Below are 21,162 nucleotides of genomic sequence, written 5' to 3'. Positions count from 1 at the left end.
CTTTGCGACAAAAGGGGTCAGTTGAGCTGGTTTGAGCATCTGATCAGGATGACTCCTGGGCCCTTCCGCTGGAGGTGTTCCAGGCACATCCTACTGGTAGGAGGCCCCAGGGCAGACTCAGAACGCAGTGGAGGGATTACATATCTGGTCTGATATGGGAATGCCTTGGGATCCCCCAGGAGGAGCTGGAAAGTGTTGCTGGGGAGAGGGACATTTGGAATGCTTTGCTCGGCCTGCTGCCCCTGCGACCTGGCTTTGGATAAGCGGTTGAAAATGGATGGATGGATGGATGGATTTTGTGATGCTTTGAGCCACTGCGATAGTATAAAAAACAAAGTCCACATAGGATGGGTGAGAGGGGAAGTGAGATGAATTGGTCAAACAAACTCTAGACTCTGAGCAGGGAGCCTGCTGTTCGTTTCCCATGTCAAACCAGAAGTTAGTAACAAACGTACTTAGTTTAACCCAAACCATGATGTTATTTCTAAATCTAACCAAGTTCTTCTGTTGATTAAAACTATAGAAGTAAACCTAAAACTCAATATTGTCTATGTTCTAAGTTTATTTTGAAAGAGACTATATGTCTCATTCTGAAAAGACACAATGCATGTACATTGACATGCCATCCCTAAGCATTCAAAACTGATAGTGGAGGGTACAGAGCATCAGTCTTACCAAGTGTTGGTATTTGAAGATTTGGGAGTGAAAATGTGTTGAAACATATAAATATGGACATATATCAAAATATACTTACCTGCACATTATTTCAGCAATACCTGCAAGGAATATGATTTTTTAAAACTACATCAAAAAGTAAAAAACAAAAACAGCTGTATTTTTGATATACTGTTCTTTAGCCCGTTGTAAACTTGATAAACAGCACCTGTGTCCACCAAGTAGAGCCAGCTGACTCTAAAGATGTTGTACTGACTTGAGAGACAACCTGCATTGGTACAACTGCAATAAAAAATAATAGTAGACACTGGATTGACAGTTGAACGTAAGTCAGAATTTTCCATCTGAGATTTGGAAGAGCCAAAACTAGTCATAATTCTGAGTTTTCTCCTTCATGTCTTACCGAGTGAATGCCGACTGGAGATGAACAATCTCCAGTCTGTGTGATGAATAGGCTTGGAGCGCACATCCCGGCGCTGCTGTGATCGATGGGGTGTCGCTGTAAACCTCATCCCTAAAGACCATCGGAGACACATTCTGATTAGCACTTAATCTTACTTCCATCCACCCTGGCTTCAGGAGAATGAGTGTAGTTTGGCAGAGCCAGCATACCTCTCTGAAGACTGTCTCCCAGCACACCAACAAAAGAACTGAAAAAAGATAATTCTGACATTCGCTGACTGATTTTCACATGATTACAAACTGATGCTTGCACTGGGCCCACTTAGTGCTCACTTTCGTATGGGTGAATCTGTTCAGAGAAATCTAATATGCGGATCCACGGCCAGTAACACAGGCATGCTCTGCTCTGTCTCTCAGGGTTTGTCCAGTTTGCTGCAAAGTGTTTTATGAAGCGTTGTGGTAGGTCCCTCAGTTTGAGCAGCGCTGTTACTCGGTCCCTGCTTGTGATATTTAAGACTTGGCTTAGATCAACTGAAGTGTCTCTCGTTTGGAGATTGGATTCGCCCAAGGACATTTTCCTGTAAACGGGATGCTAAGGAGTTTACATTGAAAGTCACTTATTGTGGAATGGACTGTCTTGTTACTGGCTCCTTTGTCTTCCCCAGGCAACTCGAGCCGAGGCCAGAGCCACTGCGGTTTTGGGGGCTTTCATCGGCTGTCTCAACACAATCGTTCAGGAGGCCAGCTCTGACCAGAATTAATGCAATATTCACATTCATAACCAATCAGCATTTGAACGTCGAGAGGGGAGCCAGAGTTTGCATGAATGACAAATTGTTGAATTGGACATATTTACTGTGAATTAGAGAATATCCTGCTGATATATCTATTATGGTTGTTTTGGTTTTATTCTTGTACTCGGCTTGTATTCTGCTGGTCAGCCCCCCCACAGTTGAGTCTGTTGCCTCTAGTTCACCCTGTCCCTGTCATCGGGTGAAGTCAGGGTCATCCACACATGAGGGATGGTACAAAGATCCAAGAGAATTCATCTTTCTGTTGCTAGTGCAGAAAAAACAGGCCTCTGAACCAACATGATAGATGCATCTTCCAGTGCGGCTATAGAAAAACACTGACAATAATGCTGACCTCATGTTGCTACGTTCTCTTAGGCCAAGGATACTCAACTTGCTCTGCCCGCTGGCCACTTTTGCAAAATGACAGAAGGCCAGGGTTAGTTGATAAACAAACATTCATATTATATATCAGTATAGGGCCTATATAATCTTTGTAAATAGGCAAATCCAGTCGCAGCAGCCCGGTCAGGTGTATGCTGCATCTCTAGGATTTGAGGACATTAGTCCGGACCTCTATCGGGCTAAGGGGGAAGTCAGTGGGATCCTCCCCTGGCACTTTTCTGATAAACAATCTGTATTTTGATGCTTTTTATACACATTAGCACCTTAATTACATTCAAAGTACACAAAAAATTCCCACTGGGAAAATAATTGAGAATTAGAAAATGGTCATCTGGCCATCCAGGTCGTAGGTTTAGTATCACTGTCTAAGAGGCCCCCAACACATGAGATGTAGGAGCTACTGTCATTGTTGAAAATGAGCCTAAGGCTGTTTGTGAATTATGTATTTCAGTTTAGTACAGAAGTAGGCACTGGCAATAATCCTCCTTAAGAGATGGGTATAAATGCAAAAATCAATTGGAGATGTGTGCATTTAAACATTCTCATCCTTAGGGCAATGACTGATCACTTTAATGTTACATCATGGGCCATCATGGATCATCTCATTGGTTGTTCATTGATAGGTCATTGTGGAAACAGACTTAATATTGAGCATAGTGGTGAGGATTAATTGCAAGCATTATGCAGTGCCCAAGGTAACAATGACAAGAGGTTTGGTGTATTTGCTCTCTCCATGAAATCAGTGAAAAGCATATTTGACACTGTGTGCAGGGCAAAATTTTGAAGTCAGATAGCTTGTATGATGTAGTCATGCTTTTATTAATGCTTACTGTGAAGGCCAAAGAACACTCCAAATTAACAAATTCATACTTAATGTTGTATGACCACATCAGAGGGCAAGTGTGTAAAGCAGTTATGAACAACCACATCTGAGAGGGCAAAACCCTGCCGTCATAGGGAGGGGTGAGACAATTGCACACACTTTGGGCAATCTGTTCTCAAAGACATTTGTGCACTCAAATTGCACACAGATAAAGTTGTGTGCAGAATGAAGCAGAGAGCTTGAAATAAAAACTCAAACCCTGTTTTCTCATGTCTATACACCCGGCTAACTGTTGCGTAAACCAGGTGTTCTCATTTAGATTGTTATTTCATAAAGTTACAACATTTTTTTAGAGGAAGCCAACATCAGAAAATGTGTGTGGGAAGGGGGTTTCAGATACTGTTCGACCATTCAACAAGCACTCCGGTTGAAGCATACTGACACCTTAACATATTTGCTTCCATCTTATTAATCACCTTTGCTTCTGTGTTTGTCCTGCAGCTAGCTATGGAGCGTACCCCATCTGTAAAGGCTGCTCGGTGTGCTCCAGAGACAACGGCTGTGTAAACTGCCAGCCCAAACTCTTCCTGTTTTTACGGAGGGAGAGGATGAGGCAGTATGGGGAATGTCTTCACGACTGTCCAGCCGGATACTACGGCATGCGCAGCCCTGAACTCAACATGTGCTCCAGTAAGTCTTCTCAATTTTTTAACTCATCCAGCCTCCCTTCACCCCTTCCCCTTAGTCTCCCACACCGCTGAATTTCCCCTCCTTTTCCTAACACCCCCACCACCCCATCTTCCCCAGACACGCATACACACTCCCTCAGCTTCCCCCTTTTCCCACAACACATGATTTATTGTCAATTATCCAGAGGAGACACACATACCTCGCAATTTGAACGGCTCATCTGTTCACACAGGTGGATGTAAGTAGTGAAGCCTCGTCTTAGCGGCGTCTCCCTGGGGATTTAACACTGAACTCCAGCTAGGATGAGCGCTGTTTCTCATTTCTCTTTAACACTCCCCTTACACCTACAATACCAGTCAAAAGGATGTTTAAAGGCATGAAATCCAGGTGCAAATGCAACCAAGATGCACCGAAGATTCAGCCAAACCTCCTCCAGAGACTGGTAACGTCACATTAAAAGCAACATGTAAAAGCCAGCCCTTTTGGCCATGTCATTCAATATCATCTGAACTACAAAGATGATTATATATTCGCATTAGGGCATGAAAATAGCTTCTTTTGTTGACTGCCTGCAAGGGTTTGCGGACTGAGATTTTCACCAGACAGTATAATTTCTTGGCGGCCAACGTAGTTTTTGACTTTGAACAGAAAACCAGTCACAAATGAAGTGTCCAGATCCTCCACCATTAACTGTGTTTTCAATGAAGTTTGATAAGAAAAAACAAAGCATTAAGAGCAGCAAAGCATTATCACTTAAGATTAGTAGTGGAGTCACAAGGAGGGCAAACATCATCACGTTAATTACTGTTTCAGCGATAAAACCAAATGACATTTTTAGCTAAAAGTCTCATAATAGTCTCATTGTTACGCATATTACTTTTGTGGCCTGCAGTAAAAGTAGTAAATGTTATTTTTCACCATACTTTTTCTTTGGTGGAAAATATTGTTTTGGTTTAATAACGTGAAACAGACCACACATTCTCTCTCACACACTCTGAATTATGTTTTACTCTAATAAAAATCCAAACAATAACAGCGAAACATTGATACGCTCTCATGATTCTCGTTAAAGAATAACACTAAAATCCAATTAATGAAATGTCTCCCTCTCCTCCTCATGTAGCACCCCGATCTCATAACCTTATTTTAACATGGAATATGCTCAAACAGAGAGAGAGAGGGAGCCTTTATAGCTTTACACAGAGCCCGAGGTGTTGGCTGAGTGTTTCATATGAAAACAGAGAGGAACTTGAACTCACTTGGTTCCCTGAGCCAAACTCCTGACAGACGCAAACCCCAGAGGAGGGTGTCCGGACCTTTAGGCCCAATAATTCGAACATGCAGCAACCGCAGGAAGGAAAAAAAAAGTTCTGCTTACCCAATCACTGCCAACATAGATGCAACATCCACTGGCTCCATTTGATTATGAAAATGACAAGCATGTTAAAGTTGCACCAGACAGTTTTGGATGTACCCAGAAATCTGGCAATTTGATAAGCATGTTCACATTTAGCAAGACAAGTTGTGATGATTACCTAATGCATTAATTAGTAACATGTGAATGATGATTTTTTTTCCCATAGAGCAGCCGGCAGAGAATTCCACCGACCAAGCTGGCTACTTCCAGTTTAGATGTCCACTAGCTGAAATTGGAATAAAATGATTCAATCAATCTATTGAACACTTTTTGCATGTTATCAGACCGGATGGGTTAAATCCTAAAAATGAAATGAATTATTTCGCTGGGGTTGTGACCCTCAAAAAAATGTATCCACTGATTTACAGATGTCTCTTCCACCACGTAAATCAATGGGAAAAGTCTTTCTGGGCCACAGGGCGCCACATGACGGATGTATACTGTTTGGCCATTACGAAAACTTGGCTTTAAAGCTCAGCACACTTCTTGGGGGACTGGTTTATATCCTCTCTTTGCGATCAGTTGACAGACTGGTCCTGTATCTGTTAGCTAGCAGGTGCAAGGATAACATATAACAAGAAAAAATTTGATACCCACTAAATCAGGATTTATACTTATGCGTCGAATTAACGCCATACTTACGGCGTAGGCTCTACCCACCCTATACTGTAGCCTGACGTGCACCTCCTCAGAAATGTAACTAAATGTGATGACGACACAGACCACCTCTCTGTTTTTGTAAGCTGAAACCATTTCCCTTAGTGGAAATGAAGCTTTTATTTACTTTTATTTCACAGATAAGAAACAATAAATTGTGAAGAAAATAAAGCCTCCATGAAATAACATTTTCAGTCTTGTGTGTGATGTATCCTGGCTTCATACTGTATTAGTAAAGGAAATCTCTGTTAGTCGCTAGGCTAATTTATACAATGTAAAGTGCCATAGGCTTGTGCTGATAACGTTAGCATGTTGTGTTTGTTTGAAAACGTGCTTATTTTAAGACTGTTGTTTTTTAATGGAGCTGAATTTTGTAAGGTTACCTTTTTTAATGTTGCTTTTGTCCCTGGCTTAATATGAGTAGAGGAAATGTCCGCTAGTCACTACGTTTATACAATGTAAATTACCTTGGGCTTATGCTAAATAAGCATGTTGTATTTGTGGGGAAAATGTGTCCAGCAAAAGACAAGTGCTTTGTCTATGAATGCTGCGAGTTATAGTGAAGCCGACTTGTGTACTCGCTATTTAGCCATGTTTAATGTGCGTTTTGGGTGCATTTTGAATCAACTAAACTTAACAGCACTTCACAAAAACCCTGCCACCAACTAGTGTTTTGGAGGTGTAATTGCAGAGCGACACACCGCACAAGTGCTCACAATGGCATAGGCCACATGCGTAGGCTATGGCGAAGATCTGACGCACACGTATAAATCTGCTATAACTCCAAAGTTGTTATTTATATGTTGTGCCCTCTTAGCTAGCTTGGTATGGTTAGTCACTGGTAAATCTACATTCAGGAATCCCTTGGTTTGGTTCGCGGTTGGAGGGTGTATGACTCATCAGTGACTCATTGATGTAAGCTAGCTACATGTTCAACTTATCTCATTTTATATTTCTACATGTGGTAAATACAAAAACAGGAGTAATTAAAAAAAAATGTCCAAAAAGTATCAATACCAAACATCAAAATTCCATTTTATCAAGTTAGGTGAATCTGTCTTGCAGCACCTCTGTGTCATTTAGGCTCAGAACATTTTTGTCTACTGCAGTTTTACCCACTAACAGTCATTTCACTTTATCTGCATGACTCAGAGAATTGGAAGAGAAAGACATCTTGGTAAAAAGTCTCTCTCTCTCTTTTTTTTTTTTTAACTTTAACCCTGCTATCCTAACTGCTGTATCTCCATGTTGGGTGAAGTTTGACTTGAAATGATCCTGATGTGTGGCAAGTTAATCTGAATCCCGCTCCGTACAAACTGCTCATAGAACAACATCTTGTATTGTCACGTAGCATCAGATCTCAGAGCGAGACCTACTTTGATGTGATCGCTGTTTCAGTCATTGCTCTCTAATCCAGTTTCCTATTTGACCCCCATTCTCAGCTGCGCTCCGCATGTCATTTTCACTAAACACTTCACGTCCAACCTCCATAAGCAGATATTTTATTGGGTTGGAAGCTAATTGTCGGGTCAGTGGATATTATTTGTGAGTTGACACAGGCAACTGGTATGCAAGAGCTCAAAGGCACAGTGGACAAATGACGGTGAGGGGGTTCTCTGCGGACGTGGTCGGAGCTGCCGGGTGCTCCTGGTTTCCAAAGAGGCCTGGAACGTGGCATTATGTCTCTGTTATCATGAGCTTTTTAAACACAGGCTCTGAAATCACTTAGGGAGCAGCTGCTTATTATTACACCAGAGTTTGTCTGTGTGATCTTATCTCATTCAAGAATTTTTTTGTGGACTGCCTGGGTAAAGGAAAACAAGAGCAAGACAAGCAAGAGGTTTGTACGCTCAGCCGCTCGCTGGTTGAAACCTCACTTTCAATTTTTCTAAAGGGCCTCCTGAGGCATGTGATGGAGAGAGCCATGGCTGGAGAGGAGGGATGAATACACTTTTTACTGCATGAGCTCTCAATATGATGCATTTTGACCCAGTCAGAGTCACTCAGAAAGTTTCACTAATAGGTCAGTAAGAGACGGCTAATTTTAGCCTTAAACAGTCTGTCTGTGAGCATATGCATGTAGATATTACTTATATAAAACATCTAAAACAACATTTAAAAAACATTCTTTAGTATTCTTTTTCACCCCCATGGTTGGGCTACAGCTTATCCCAGCATGCACTGGGCAAAAGCTATGGAGAGGTCATCAGTTTGTCTCTGGGCTAAAACATAAGCTGTGTCATATATTCACCATTAATTTTTGCCAGTTGTTCAGCATGTTTTGAAGATGTCACAGTTCAGACTATATTATAAGTCAACCTCCTGATCATAAAGTTGTACATTTATGATTTTAAGAGATGAGGATTGCCTGAATGCACCATTAGTTTTGGTCACAGCAGAGGTCGACTGTCTCATTCAGGGCAGAGGAGCAGGCTCAGCATGGCCTTCTGGTCTTCTAAAATACCAACCTGGGAACACCCTTAGTCAACTGATTGGTGGAGGAAATGGTGGGAGTGGGACAGAGAGCGAGTTGTGAATGGATATAGCATAAAGAAAGTCTTCCTGATTGAAGTTACACTGAGCTTCATAGGCAGTATTTGCGCAGAAAAGTCTGTGTAGGGAGGAGGTCGGAGTGGTGAATGCAACAATAAACACCTGACTTTTACTCAGGAGACAGCTGTTTGTGTCCCATGTGAAACTAAGAATCAACACTGCCATTTTTATGTTAACATACTTGTGTCCTTTATGTAGTTACACATGCATCCCTCCTTTGTTCTCAAAGACATTCTTGTCCACACACTGTTGTAAAAAAAAAAAAATCTCCGTCCAAATGAAAATGCAAAAACACAATTGAAGCTCTGTCAAGAGCATGCCAAATCCACAGGCTGTGATATAACCGTAACCCTGAAGCCACGCAAAGAAGAGGAAGGAGATGAAGAAGAAGATGTTGGCCAATCAGCAACCTGAAGAGAAAAAAAAGCTATTATTGGAAGGCTACCTGGAGCAGTGACCTCCGTAGCACAATCTGACGCCTCCTTCCTCAAAACAGTGGAAGAGTAACTTTACATTTATGTGTAAACATGTAAAGTCCTGTCAGCAAGGTTCGCCATTGCATGAAATGCCACCTCATTTGTGATGCCTCACAAAAGCGATGATGCCACACAGCCATTACAGGCCAGAAACTCAGTGTTCCCTGTCTACACTGCAACACTAAAAACTGAGTTTCTGAACATCTTCGTCCTGAGTCTCACAAAAGGGTCGTTTTTCGTGACCTAAAACGCACTTTGCGTGTGGACTTCAGGCCAAACTCATAAAAAAAGAGCTCTGTTTACAAAAATACCCAGTCCATATGGATTGGGCCCTAGGTTCACCGTTTTGGGGTTTTTCTCCTACACTGCAGAGAACATAACACCACAGTTAGAGCCAACGACAATGGGAACTATACTTTCCGCAACATAACATAACTGGGGGCCCATTTACAGCTACACTTCAGCTGGACTCCAGAGAGGCCCGAGACATAGGAGCCACAGCGTTAACTGCCATTCCTGAGATGTAGCTGGTTCGTTAGCAATGCCTTTGTGTTGCATAATACCTTCCTGTATGTCCATATATTATGTTCTCGGGTCTCTGCTTTGCAAGAACTCCTTTCAGCAGCTAATGGACGGGTTGATATGAGCCATAAACCATATGCTGTAACTCCAGTGTTGTCCACGGGGGTTCTTATCAGCCGCCTAGAAGAGGCCCCGCACCAGTGTCTGTGGGTGTCAACCCACTGCTCTGCAGGGAAGATTTGTAGCAACGGTCACACAGTGTGCTGCTTTATGTACAGCCAAATCTGTGTGAATGTGGTTGCTCTCTTTCATAATACCTCGGTTTTAACATACATTCCCAAGCCAAAGCACATTCTGTCATTCTGTATCACAAGCAAACTCTCAGGCTGAAAGAATTATGAGCTGAAAGGCGACTATCAGAGCTGTCATTTAGCAGAGAGAAAGTGTTGAGTGGGTCAACATGGGAGCAAGGCTGCATTCAAAACTTCCTCCCTCGGGGTGTATTACGGACCCCCCACTGCTACACACACATCCACACACTCTAGCCACCAACCCAGTTGCCTTATCCCACTGCAGCAGGCTTTAAAAACACACAGAAACCCCAGCTGTGTCCGCTGCCAACCAACACCAGTCTGATCGAGGCCTGGGATTGCCAGTGTTCTGGAAGCATGGTTTAAATATCACAGCTCAGTCAGTGTCAGCCTAATGTGCCACTAGAGACTCCTCTGTCAGAGGTAATTTTTTTTGGTTGCCAATTGTGATTTATTTTTTACTACATTTCTCGGACTGAGGAAATCTGTTACCAAATCCCATTGTTATATTTCTCGCTGCTTTGTCACATCAAATTAGGGCTGGAAGTAGAAGGTGATTGGATGTGCCTTTTCCAAGATCGTTTTAGTGTTAAAGTACATCATGGGAATTTGTTGGGCGGGAGGTGGATACCAGCCATGCATCATGGGCCACGGCCAAATTGGTACCGAGGCTGTATAAAAGAACTAACGCAGGTTTTGCAACCTTTAGTTGGCAGCTCTGGCAGCCGCTCCGTGTCTCTCATTCAAGTTCTCCCTTTCTCGCTCTAATTCTGAGCTTGTGGGTATTTCCATTGCACAGTCTAACCAACAAAAAGACCAGTTGCTTTTGGCCTTTGTGCTTTACCGAGGGACATTTAATCATCACAGCTTTACTAACTGCACTTTCACATCTGCCAGACAATACAATGGACCCACCAAACCAAGCCCTGCTCCCAGGACATTACAGCCAGACGCAGAGTTGAATCGGGTTATTTCTCACAACTCTGCATAATTGTGCGTACTATAGTGTTAGTGGAAGGGCTGTCTGTGCTTGACCACTGTCTGAGGCTTGAGCTGTCTGTGTGTATGCTGGAGCTGGCTAAGCAGATACAGGAGCAGTATATCACAGACTGTGTTCCTTGGAGTGAAGAAGCTAGGAGGACCGCTGACACATCTGTCATCGCTGCTCTTTCTCTGGGAGATGCTGATTGACAAGAACACCATCTCTGCTTCACCTAAACATACAGTGGTGCACGGAGAAGCACCCAGGTGGAAAAAACAGCATTGAGGGAGTTGGGAAGAACATGGCAGCTCTGGCCTTTGCCATGAACCCCTGCCATCCACAGCTCCACACGACATGGCTGGGTGGCAGCGAGCAAGCCAAAGCTTCCATGTCAGCCAAACCCGAAGCCTAGAGAGTAGGTCAGAGCTGTTCGACTCAGCTTGGAGGCAAAGGATGGAAAAATCGGGCTTGTTTTCCCCCTCACACTGCCAGGCCTTTTACGACATGGACACTCCTGCTGCGCAACATCGGGTCTGGTTAGCTTTCTGGAGGAGGCTGAGGCTCTCTCGGTAGACTGATGAGTGGTCTCACAACCCGCCTCCAGCTCAGATAACGTAAAAGACCCCGTCTGGAACACGAGAGATTCATCCATCTTCACAAAATGATTTAGCACCCTTTCTTGACACAGTGAATATTCATGTAAATAAATAGAGTGATTACACATGGTGCTGTCAGCCTGCGGGGGAAGAGCAGTTGACTGAAGCTGACTTGAGGCTTTGAGTGTCCGTGATAAAATCGGCGGGATCCCTATCCAGACCGCAGCGGAGGGACCAGCTTCTGCCAAGCATGCGCCATTAGATCACAAGTGACGCTCTGTGACTCATCTCTCTGCTTCAAATGCACTTGACATGCAAACCACATGAAATTCAAGTGCAAAGACAAACAAATAACAAAAGAAGTGTAACAGCGATACGGGTTACAGCTAGTCGACACCGCTTCAAACCTTGCACCAGAGGTGGGACCCAGGCATCATTAGACCATCCAAGGCAGGCAAGTCCCAATTCAAGTCCCATGTCCTAAACTTTTATAAGTTTGTTACAACAAGTTCAAATCAAAAAGCAAGTGACTGAACAAGTGCAACTGATAAAAAGGCAGTGCTGTCATTGCACTTTCACAAAGCACTATTTACAATCAGCACAACAGAATGAATTTTGTATGTTTCTGTCCTGTCGTGTTGTATTTAACTCATCTGAAATAGGAAAAATATCCATAAAGTCTTTTCCCAAATTGGCTCGGGGGAAGGTATCAAGTATTTTTAAGTCAAAAGGCTCAAGTCCAAGTGAAGTCACGAGGCATTGTTGTATTTATTTTTGGTTTTGTCAAGTCAAGTCTAAAGTCATCAAATTTCTGACTTGAGTCTGACTCAAGTCCAAGTAATGTGACTCGAGTCCACACCTCTGTCGTGCACCCTCGGCCACTTTACGCACAGCTTTTGAAATTCCTCTCAGAGCTGAAACACAAGGCTTTCCCTCCTGTGTTCATCATATAACTCACGGCCAGAACCAGGCTGGGAGATAATGATGATAATACGTTTAAGTCCCAGGAACAGCGGGCCTTCAGTGAGATCTGATGACCTCATTACTTCTCATTAGTTTCCCTGAGGCACCTAGATGAAGATTTTAAAGGTGGTCCAGAGGTTAATCCTGCAGGGAGAATGAACCCACTCCCCTGTATCAGTTTCTGGAGCTGCTGGACGAGCTGCCCAACTGCCGACTCGGCCATTGATCGCTGTGGGAGCTTCTCCAGTGTCACAGATAGCCCACGCTGTCCCAGATAGCCTTTTGCCAGATAACTGGACAGAAGGATAAATGTCTGTCATGGTGATCCCTTCCTACCCACCGCATTCTCTGATGACCTCTGACCCTCCAGCTTTGCCTCCCTGCATTCTAATTCCCATGGAGCCACACTGATGTGTCATCCACCTCATCCATCTCACACTGAGACATTATTACTTATCTTCTATTTAGAAAACAACATTTCCGAGCATTTGCGCCACAGCCTTACTGCGTCTGAGACCGACAGTGATGTTTCAATCAAAAACCTTGTCAAGTGCTACTGCTGCTGCAAGGATACAGTATTTCACACATCTGCGTTTCTCCTATTTACTGTCAATAACTGAGGATTGCACAACAGTGCTTGAGAGTACTGCCAGATGTTCTTGTTCCCCTTCATACTCTTTTATTTTTTGTTTGGGAGCTAAAAGTCTCTCAGGTGATGACAGGCCTGGGAAGTGTTAAGGGTAAAAGACAGCTCTGCGCTTTCCAATTAGCTCGGTGATTTATTAGCCTGCTCCTTGTATTGGTTTTGTCTTATATCAAACCTGACTGATTTACTTTCACAAGAAAAGAAGTGGATGAGAGGCAGATGGCTAAAAAAGAAAAAAAAAAGGACAGCAAAACGCATTTATACCTCCCCTAGACTCACACATTCCACATCAAAATCTCCACAGCACTGCATAACTAATAAATAATATCAAATGATTGAATTAATGTTGTGAAAATGATGTGAGAACACAGGAAATTACAAAAGAGATTGGTGATTTATGGTCAGTGTATCTAGGCTTTGCATAATGTGAAGCACAGCTTCATTGCAGAGTGGGCTATCTCCAGCCATATCTGATTGGTATGTGTGTGTTTGTGCATGTGTGTGTGTGCGTGTCCACGGTTTGTTTAGACTGGTCGGGAAAGCGTGAGACCAGAGTGAGTGGGCAGAGGCCATACTTTAGGGTTCAAAGTAAAGCGGGGAGGGACCCCCTCGTTTTGGAGGAATGTCGAGGAGGAGGCCTGATGGTTAGCTGGAGATGGTGTAATTAAGGGGTGTGATTGTGAGAACCTTCCCTTCCCCGGGCCCTGCAAGGGTCACAGATAAAAGAGCAGCCCTCAGCCTCCGTCGCTCTCACATGTGGAAAATCACAGTGACGCAGGTTTACTCGCCGAGAAATGCGCAAACGCTAATGCATGGTTGCGGCCCTGTGCGAGACACAGTTGGAGGAGCAGATGATAATCCTACCTGGGGAGCCCCCTGCAAGCCGTGGCTGCGGGTTATAGATCGTGGTTCCTTGACATTGGAAGCATATTGGGCAATAGAGCCACACAGAGCTTCTGAGAAACGTCATAAATTAGCCAGTCCTGGGAGGCTCCTTCTAATCATGTGGGCCTGTGCGTCGCCCTGTTGGTGTGGTTGTTGTAATTTGGCCCTGCCTGATGTGCTATTTGCAGAGTGAGAGCTTGATGACACATTGCCGTGCCTTTCTTTGCAAGCGCGGCGCTGTGTGTCATGCGCAGCGGCAGGGTGTGGCGTGGGAGGATAAGTGTGTTGTTGTGTTTGCTGACTAAACGCATCAGCATTTGTTTGGCAAGGCGGCGCGAAAATGTTGTCGTCCCCCCACCCCGCCTCTCCCTTGCTAACCCACCTTCCCTCTTTTTATATCGTAAGCCAGAACTTTGAGGATCCACACAGCTGGCCGGCACTGTGATGATGAGCCATCATTTGCACTTAAATGAAAACATGACTTCCTAATAATGCTCAGATATGGAAGCAGACAGACTGGAGCAGCATTGAGCGATAACATAGCATATTTAGGACGCTATTCAGAAAGCTAATGGTATGGATTCTCCCTGTTGCAGCACACCACTGCAGTTGTCACCCCAACACAAACACCAAAGTAGCAGAGGACTTTTATTTTGACAAAATTTAAGACATTTGATGCAGAAAAGACACAAACTGGTGCATAAAAGTTCATCAGAGTGTAGGAGAGTAAGTGTTTGATGCTCAAAATTTCCTTGCAGAGGACCCCCAAACCCCCCAGTGTTAAAACAAATCCTACACCCTTGTGTGTTTGTATCCAGGCTGTTGGATGTTGGTGCAATTTGTTGAAAGAGGTCAGTGTGACATAATCCCTCACTGTCTCTTGTTGTGTTTTCACATTGTTGATTTGCTCACTCTGAACAAGAACAGGAAGATGAAAAAATAAAATACCTGTCAGGCGAAACAAGTTTTCTAAAATACACTTGAACCCCTGAGAGAAATGATTCACAGGGCATCCACAGCTTTTTTTTTTTTTTTTGGTGGGGGGAGACAGCATAATCCTTTCAAGAACCCCCCTTCCCCAAACCCCTTAGCTTTCGATCAACTCCAGATGAGAGGGTTTGCTCAGACCCTGATGACTCTCCTCTGTCTCTCCTTCTTCCTCCAGGGTGCAGGATAGAGAACTGCGAGTCCTGCTTCAGCAAAGACTTCTGCACCAAGTGCAAGTCGGGCTTTTACCTACACAAAGGGCGCTGCTTTGATAAGTGCCCCGAGGGCTTTGCCCCGCTGGAGGACACCATGGAGTGCGGAGGTACGTGAAACAGCACTGATATGTGCAAAGAGTGTCAAGAAAGTAAACAACCTTGTCTTTAACCCCTTTCTTTACCTGTACACAGTATTCTATAACTTACCAGTTGGCCTGCTTATTTTGGACAAGCAGTTGAACTGGGACCACACACAAAGAGGTTATAGCATCCCAGTAAAGCTCCTTTGCCCTGTATTAAAGCTTGACCCAGGGTCTTTGAGTTGCCTCTAACGTGCACTCTGTGGTGGTTTCACTGCACATCACTGTGTCTGTGTGTCTCTGCAGAGGGCTGCGAGGTGGGCCAGTGGAGCGAATGGGGAGCCTGCACCAGGAGAAACAAAACCTGTGGCTATAAGTGGGGTCTGGAGACCCGGACGCGGCACATTGTAAAGAAACCACCCAAGGACACAATACCCTGTCCCACCATCGCTGAGTCCAGGATGTGCAAAATGGCCATGCGGCACTGCAGGAGAGGTAAGGATGTTTTTCAGCCATATGTTGGTGTGTGTGAGAGCGATATTCTGTCAGTCCATACCAACTCCATCCATGTTCACTTTAAGGTTTACACTACTCTGGTGAGTATTAAAGAAAACAGCCCACTCATCCCGTAGGAGAACTCTTTCCCCTTCTCAGAGTTCCACCTGCTTCATGTAACCCTCGTACCTTCCATTCAACCTTGTTTTTTCACCGTCTGTGTTTTTGAGGTGCACGGTGGCGTTCCCGTGCATGAAATATCAGTATTTTTCCACGCCGGCCTTGTTCGAGCCAGCCCTTTTTCTGAGGTATATTTTTCCCCCCTCTCTCCCATCTCCCTTCCCTCTCCTCAGTGGAATTCTTCAAAGTACGAACTGCAGGTTTCCTCAATGGCCGTCTCTGTTTCCTCCCGTCAGCTTGAGAGATATTTGCGGTGCGCACAGCATGTATGTCAGGCCATTAAATGAGAAGTCAAATCTGGAATTTCTCTCTGTGTGAATACAGCTAAGGGAAATATTTTTTTTCAAAAAGTAAACCATTTCTCTCAGACGGTCCAAACACACCATTTGGGGTGATGGCCTCAGTTAGCAGTGCTTTTAAAATAAATGTCTTTTCCCTTAATGCACTTTTACGTCTCTCATAAACTTTGGATTAGGATAGGCCAAGTGTAAATATTTAATTCACCAAATAAGGAAGCAATTACAGTGGCAGATATCATTCAGGCTGTCAAAAAAAGAAAAACATTGTTTAACAGAAAGAGGAAAATATTCTAACCTCGAGGATTTTTCTCCATTTTTGGCCTGGAGTGTTGGATGGGAGGATCATTTAGTGAAGTGGTGAAAGAGTAAATAAACTTGAAATAAACCCTGATAGTTTCTCATATTTCAGCGCTACCAAGGCCCTCGCTGCTCTCTGGGTTGGAAACTGTGATTCCATGGCACATTTAGTTCCTAAAGCCCTGTCTTGTTTGTCAGGGAAATTCTCCCCAACCCCCGTGCACCTCTTCATGACTCTTCCGTGCCTGCTTGACCTTTTCCAACAAACTTTATGACCTCCTTTAATTAAAATTTGGCATTGTTGCGCCTGGTTACTGCCGTTTTTATCTACAGCATGAAGTCACTGATGGGAAATTGTTGTGAAGTCTAAACTGAGTGCATAGCAGAACCAGTCTTCTTTAGTGATTTATAAACTGACAGCAGACTCCCTGCTACTGTCCATTGCAAAACTCTCAATACAGTCCCTTATCCACCAACTTAGTTACGTCTCTCTCAGTGACCTCAGCTGTGTGGTTAAAAGCTGCGTGTAAATGTGTCACTGTGTGTGCATCTTAGTACTCTCCGGGCTCGTGAAGTGCTGTGGTGGCCCGTTTAATAAAGGTAAATTTCAGACTTAGACATGTGTTGTTAATTTCCCACTGCTTGACCGCCAATGAAAAATCCCCACTTGGCAAAAGCCAGTGAAATGCAACACTCTGCAGTTCAAATAAATACGATGTAAAAATGTAAGCTGCTGTAGTTGAACTGGAGTAGGATCCAGTGGTGTCGCATGGGAGCTCCACCGACTGACACTGTAAAATAATCACTTCCCGTGAGTGATAATAAAGCATAGTCCGATGGGAGGAGAGGCCACCCTCTGAAATGCAGGTGATCAGGAAGTGGAGGTTCAAGACTGTGGCTGGGTTCGAAATGAAAAACCTTGTGACCTTTTACATTAAAACAAATTTCAAGGACTTTGCAAGCTGTAGGTCCCGAACACTACTTAAAGGGACAGTTCAGTCTAGAATCAAAAATACATATTTTTCCTCTTACCTGTAGTGCTCTCAGTCCAGATGGTTTTGGTGTGAGCTGTGTTGGACATATAGGCTGCAGGGATGTCTGTCTTCTCTCAAATCTAATGCAACTAGATGGCACTCACAGCTTGTGGTGCTCAAAGCCCCAAAGAAATTCATAAAAAAAACTCAACAGCAATATCTCTTTCCAGAAATCATGACCTGGTAGAGTGTAGGTGACCTCAACCCTGAGCGAGGTACTTCGTCTTGCAGTCTCGGGCAGCCAGGCACACCCTGGCCTGGCCTCCTTCTACCCTGGGTCAAGGGCCACTAGAGTGTTTTACTCTTTTCACACTAAAGAGTAGTAGCTGACCTCATGCGGGGACTCCTGCTCCTACTTCAAACTCTTGTACTCTTTTCACACTTTAAGAGTAAAAACTCAAGATAATCCATGGACCTTATTGCGAGCAGTTTCATGTAGGAACTATTTTCTTTCTACCAATCTCCACCCACCAGTCAGATCACCACGCAAAAGGAGACTTGTTCTCGTGACACAGTTAGATGTAAACATTAATGGCTTCCTCCTTGGCTCAGCTGGAGGGATAGGAATCCAGTCCAGCTGAGAACCAGTTGCAAATTTTCCAATCCATCAGAATTGCATGCTTCCAAGCTTATCAATTCCTTTTATCAGTGCTGGCATGTTTCTTTCTGGCAGTTGTACATTACAAAACAATTTAATCAAATTCATATCTCTACACTGCTGGAAACTTGCAACAAGAAGGAGTCATGGCAAAGGGGACAAAACAGTCCCATGCCTGGCTTATGTCATGATGAGAGATGACAACAGTGCTACTTGTAATGATCATTTCAAGTAACAGCAAAATGCAAAACATTTGAATTGATGCTGAAAACCTGTGGAGGCCTGCTTTTTTTCCCACATAGAAAATGGATCAGAAATCAATAAGGAATGTGATAAAGATCTGGGCCGATAAGCAGGATCAATCATGGCATTGGTATTAATAATAAAAAAAAAAAACCTTATTAATTCCCATCCCTGCTGAGCTGTAATATTGGTAAGCTCAGTGGTGCCATGTGAGCAAGCAGTACATGAACACTTCCTTCTGCATTGTGATACAATGGCTGTACAGTAGGTTGGTTGGAAAGAAAATAGTTCCAACACGAAACTGCTCACAACAAGGTCTGTGGCCATCTAGGTCCATATTTTTCATGAAAAGCCAGACATCATCTACAGCTGATGTCTCCAGCAACTCTGCAACTTCTTCGTCTAGATGATGAATAGCACCACAGGTGAGAGGAAAAATATCAATTTTTGAGTGTGGGGTGAACAGTCTCTTTAAAATAACAGGGTTTGCAATGCATTATGGTAAAAATGAATCTTAAATTTAGAAACCTGTAACCTCAACATATGGATTTTATATTCAGAAGGAAATATAAATATAAGGAGTGCTTATAATGATCACTTGGAACTTAAGACAGTCTAAAAATGAACATTTTTATCAGCTCTTCTCAGCGGACACCAGACACCAATGTTTAGGGTAAGCATAGGATTATATAACGGCAGACCGCAAAGATGCTGTGGATTAAATGGAGACAGGAAATAAGAGGACACAGCATGTAGGTATACACTATTTATGGCAATGCTTATCTGATCACCCGGGCTTGCATTTCTACATATCTACGTATTTAAATTACACTGGACGTCAATGACAGATCCCTGTCTCCCAGCTTAACCGAGACGCACAAGGACGACGCAAATGATCTTCTTCTTTTCCCTCTGTGTCGGCAGAGATCTAATCCCTCTGTAAAACACACACAAGTCAGAGAGAGTAAAGCCCAGATAATGTCAAGAGGCGAGGCATTCACAGCAAACATGACGAGTTGTGTAAACCGTGTCTGATGTGTTCCGTACTAGTTGCCGATCAGTGTAAACACCGTATATCATGCGCACTGCTGGGATTCATTTGCTGTTCTCAGCTGGCGTTTGCCAGGACAGCACTGTCCCGATAACGCACCCTGTCCCCCGAAATGGCGAGGAAAGACTGTGTGCAGGGCACGGACAGACAAAATATGTGGCGGTACACTGTCAAAGATATTTCCATCCAGCTGTCAAGCTAATTTTAAGCAAACATTTGAAGTTTGGCAAAATAAAATAGAGGTTTGGTACATTTCCACCAGCTGTGCTGCACAGAGCATCTGAAGCCATTTTGAATAGTCTGACCTGCTTGTTTGTTTTTGGCAGCGAGATTAAACAACTGCAGCGTTATTTATTTGGAAAAAGTGTTCCCATGGCTATTAATCACATAACTTCCGAAAACATCAAGTGATTAGAAAACCGTCCATGCAGTGCTGATGAAAATCTTTGTCAGATTCTACCAGCTGTTTAAATTAGATTTTCGTATAGTGGAAAATGTGCAAGACAATCTCTGGAGGAATAAAGAAGTCTTTTCTCGTGGCTGCTTGGCTGGCGTGTGTGCCAGCCGTTTACATTGTACCCTTGAGACAGTAAAACGCTCTTCTATCCTCCAGATCCCTGGAGTAGTGCTCTGAACAAGGCTATAAACAATAAAGAGACTTTATTAATAGCTGCTCTGGCGCTATCACCATTGACAGACTGGGTTCCCCCCACTCTGTCTTGTGAGCTGATGGGAGGAGAGGAGAGGAAAGGTGAGGAGAACGATAACGCCACAGCGCCCCTGCTGTTCCACACTGATGCCATTAAGGAATTCCCTTAAGATATTTCCCAGCAACCCCTGTCACCAGATTCACTGGTTTACAAAGTGACACGTGACAAGTTTGATTGCTCTTTCTTTGCTTCTTTTTTTTCCTGCTGTCCCATCAATCCGTCTGTGCGTTTTTTCTTTCTTCCTCTCTTGCCCACCCACTCTACTATAATCTTTGAACAACAGCTGCTTCTGCCAGTGACATTAGATCTTGTGTAAACAACTTAAAATGTGAAAGCTCTCCAAACTCCCACTCTTAATGTAATCCCTGATTTGGGATTTAAAAGGGACTAAAGTCCAACACAAACGTACCATTGCAGCTTGGGCTAATTTCCGACAGTTTTTCACAAATCGGCTTTCAGATTCTCAGACAGCACAAAAGTCTTTATGGCAGCAGGCAGGAGTGACATTTGTGCAGCTGTGTTTGCTTGATTTGTAGGTAAAAGTAGATTATTTTGAGGGGCATTTGTAGTGCAGGAGCCCAAAGTTAACCCAAACAAGAACAGAAGTTTTATAATATGAAGTTATAGAACAGTAAAAATTTATAGCTTATCAAATTTTGGAACTGATAACAGAAACATAGTAAGGTTTTCCAGAACAATGTAGTTCAATTTACAGTTTAAATGCTACTACGAGCCCATGAAGACTCACAGCCTGCTGACCTTATGGAAAGAAAAAGGCAAGGAAAGCAGAAAGAGTAAGTGCAAGAAAGAAGGAGCATAATGATTATATTTGGCCATCGGATTATGTACCTGTACTTGGAGAGCTACGGGCCTTTGTGGGAGTATTGATCTCCCGTGTGTGTAACCAGAGAAACCATTTCTGCTGTAGGGCTCAATCGAGGCCAAGCCCTCCATCCCATCCGTCATCTGAATGCTTGGATCCAGCCACCACTAATACTGTCTGTCATAACTTCTGTGTGTAGTTTGTGTTTGTACTGTAACTGTGATAACTACCTTTTGTAGCCATGATGCCCAGTCTGTTCCCTCCGCCATCAATTTGAAACCCTGGATAAATAAGTTTTGTTACACGTTCTGTGGCTGGGGTGTAGAAGAGGATAAACCCGCCTAGACTCAGTTTAC

The 21,162-nt window shown here is 43.6% G+C and overlaps 1 protein-coding gene across 4 annotated transcripts in view; it reads left to right on the top strand.

Moving 5' to 3' along the window:
• rspo2 (R-spondin 2) overlaps positions 1–21,162 on the top strand; it is a 76,705-nt gene that overhangs the window by 29,130 nt on the left and 26,413 nt on the right. For all 4 annotated transcript variants that reach the window (XM_049584149.1, XM_049584151.1, XM_049584150.1 and 1 more), the window contains 3 exons: positions 3,598–3,786; positions 14,960–15,103; positions 15,383–15,571. In XM_049584149.1, coding sequence (XP_049440106.1) covers positions 3,598–3,786; positions 14,960–15,103; positions 15,383–15,571 — 522 coding nt within the window. The remainder of the gene's footprint in view (positions 1–3,597; positions 3,787–14,959; positions 15,104–15,382; positions 15,572–21,162) is intronic.

Source organism: Epinephelus fuscoguttatus, linkage group LG8 (assembly GCF_011397635.1).
Source record: "Epinephelus fuscoguttatus linkage group LG8, E.fuscoguttatus.final_Chr_v1".
Taxonomy (NCBI): Eukaryota; Metazoa; Chordata; class Actinopteri; order Perciformes; family Serranidae; genus Epinephelus; species Epinephelus fuscoguttatus.
The sequence above is the reverse complement of the archived record's forward strand: the minus strand, read 5'-3'. Positions and strand labels throughout refer to the sequence as shown.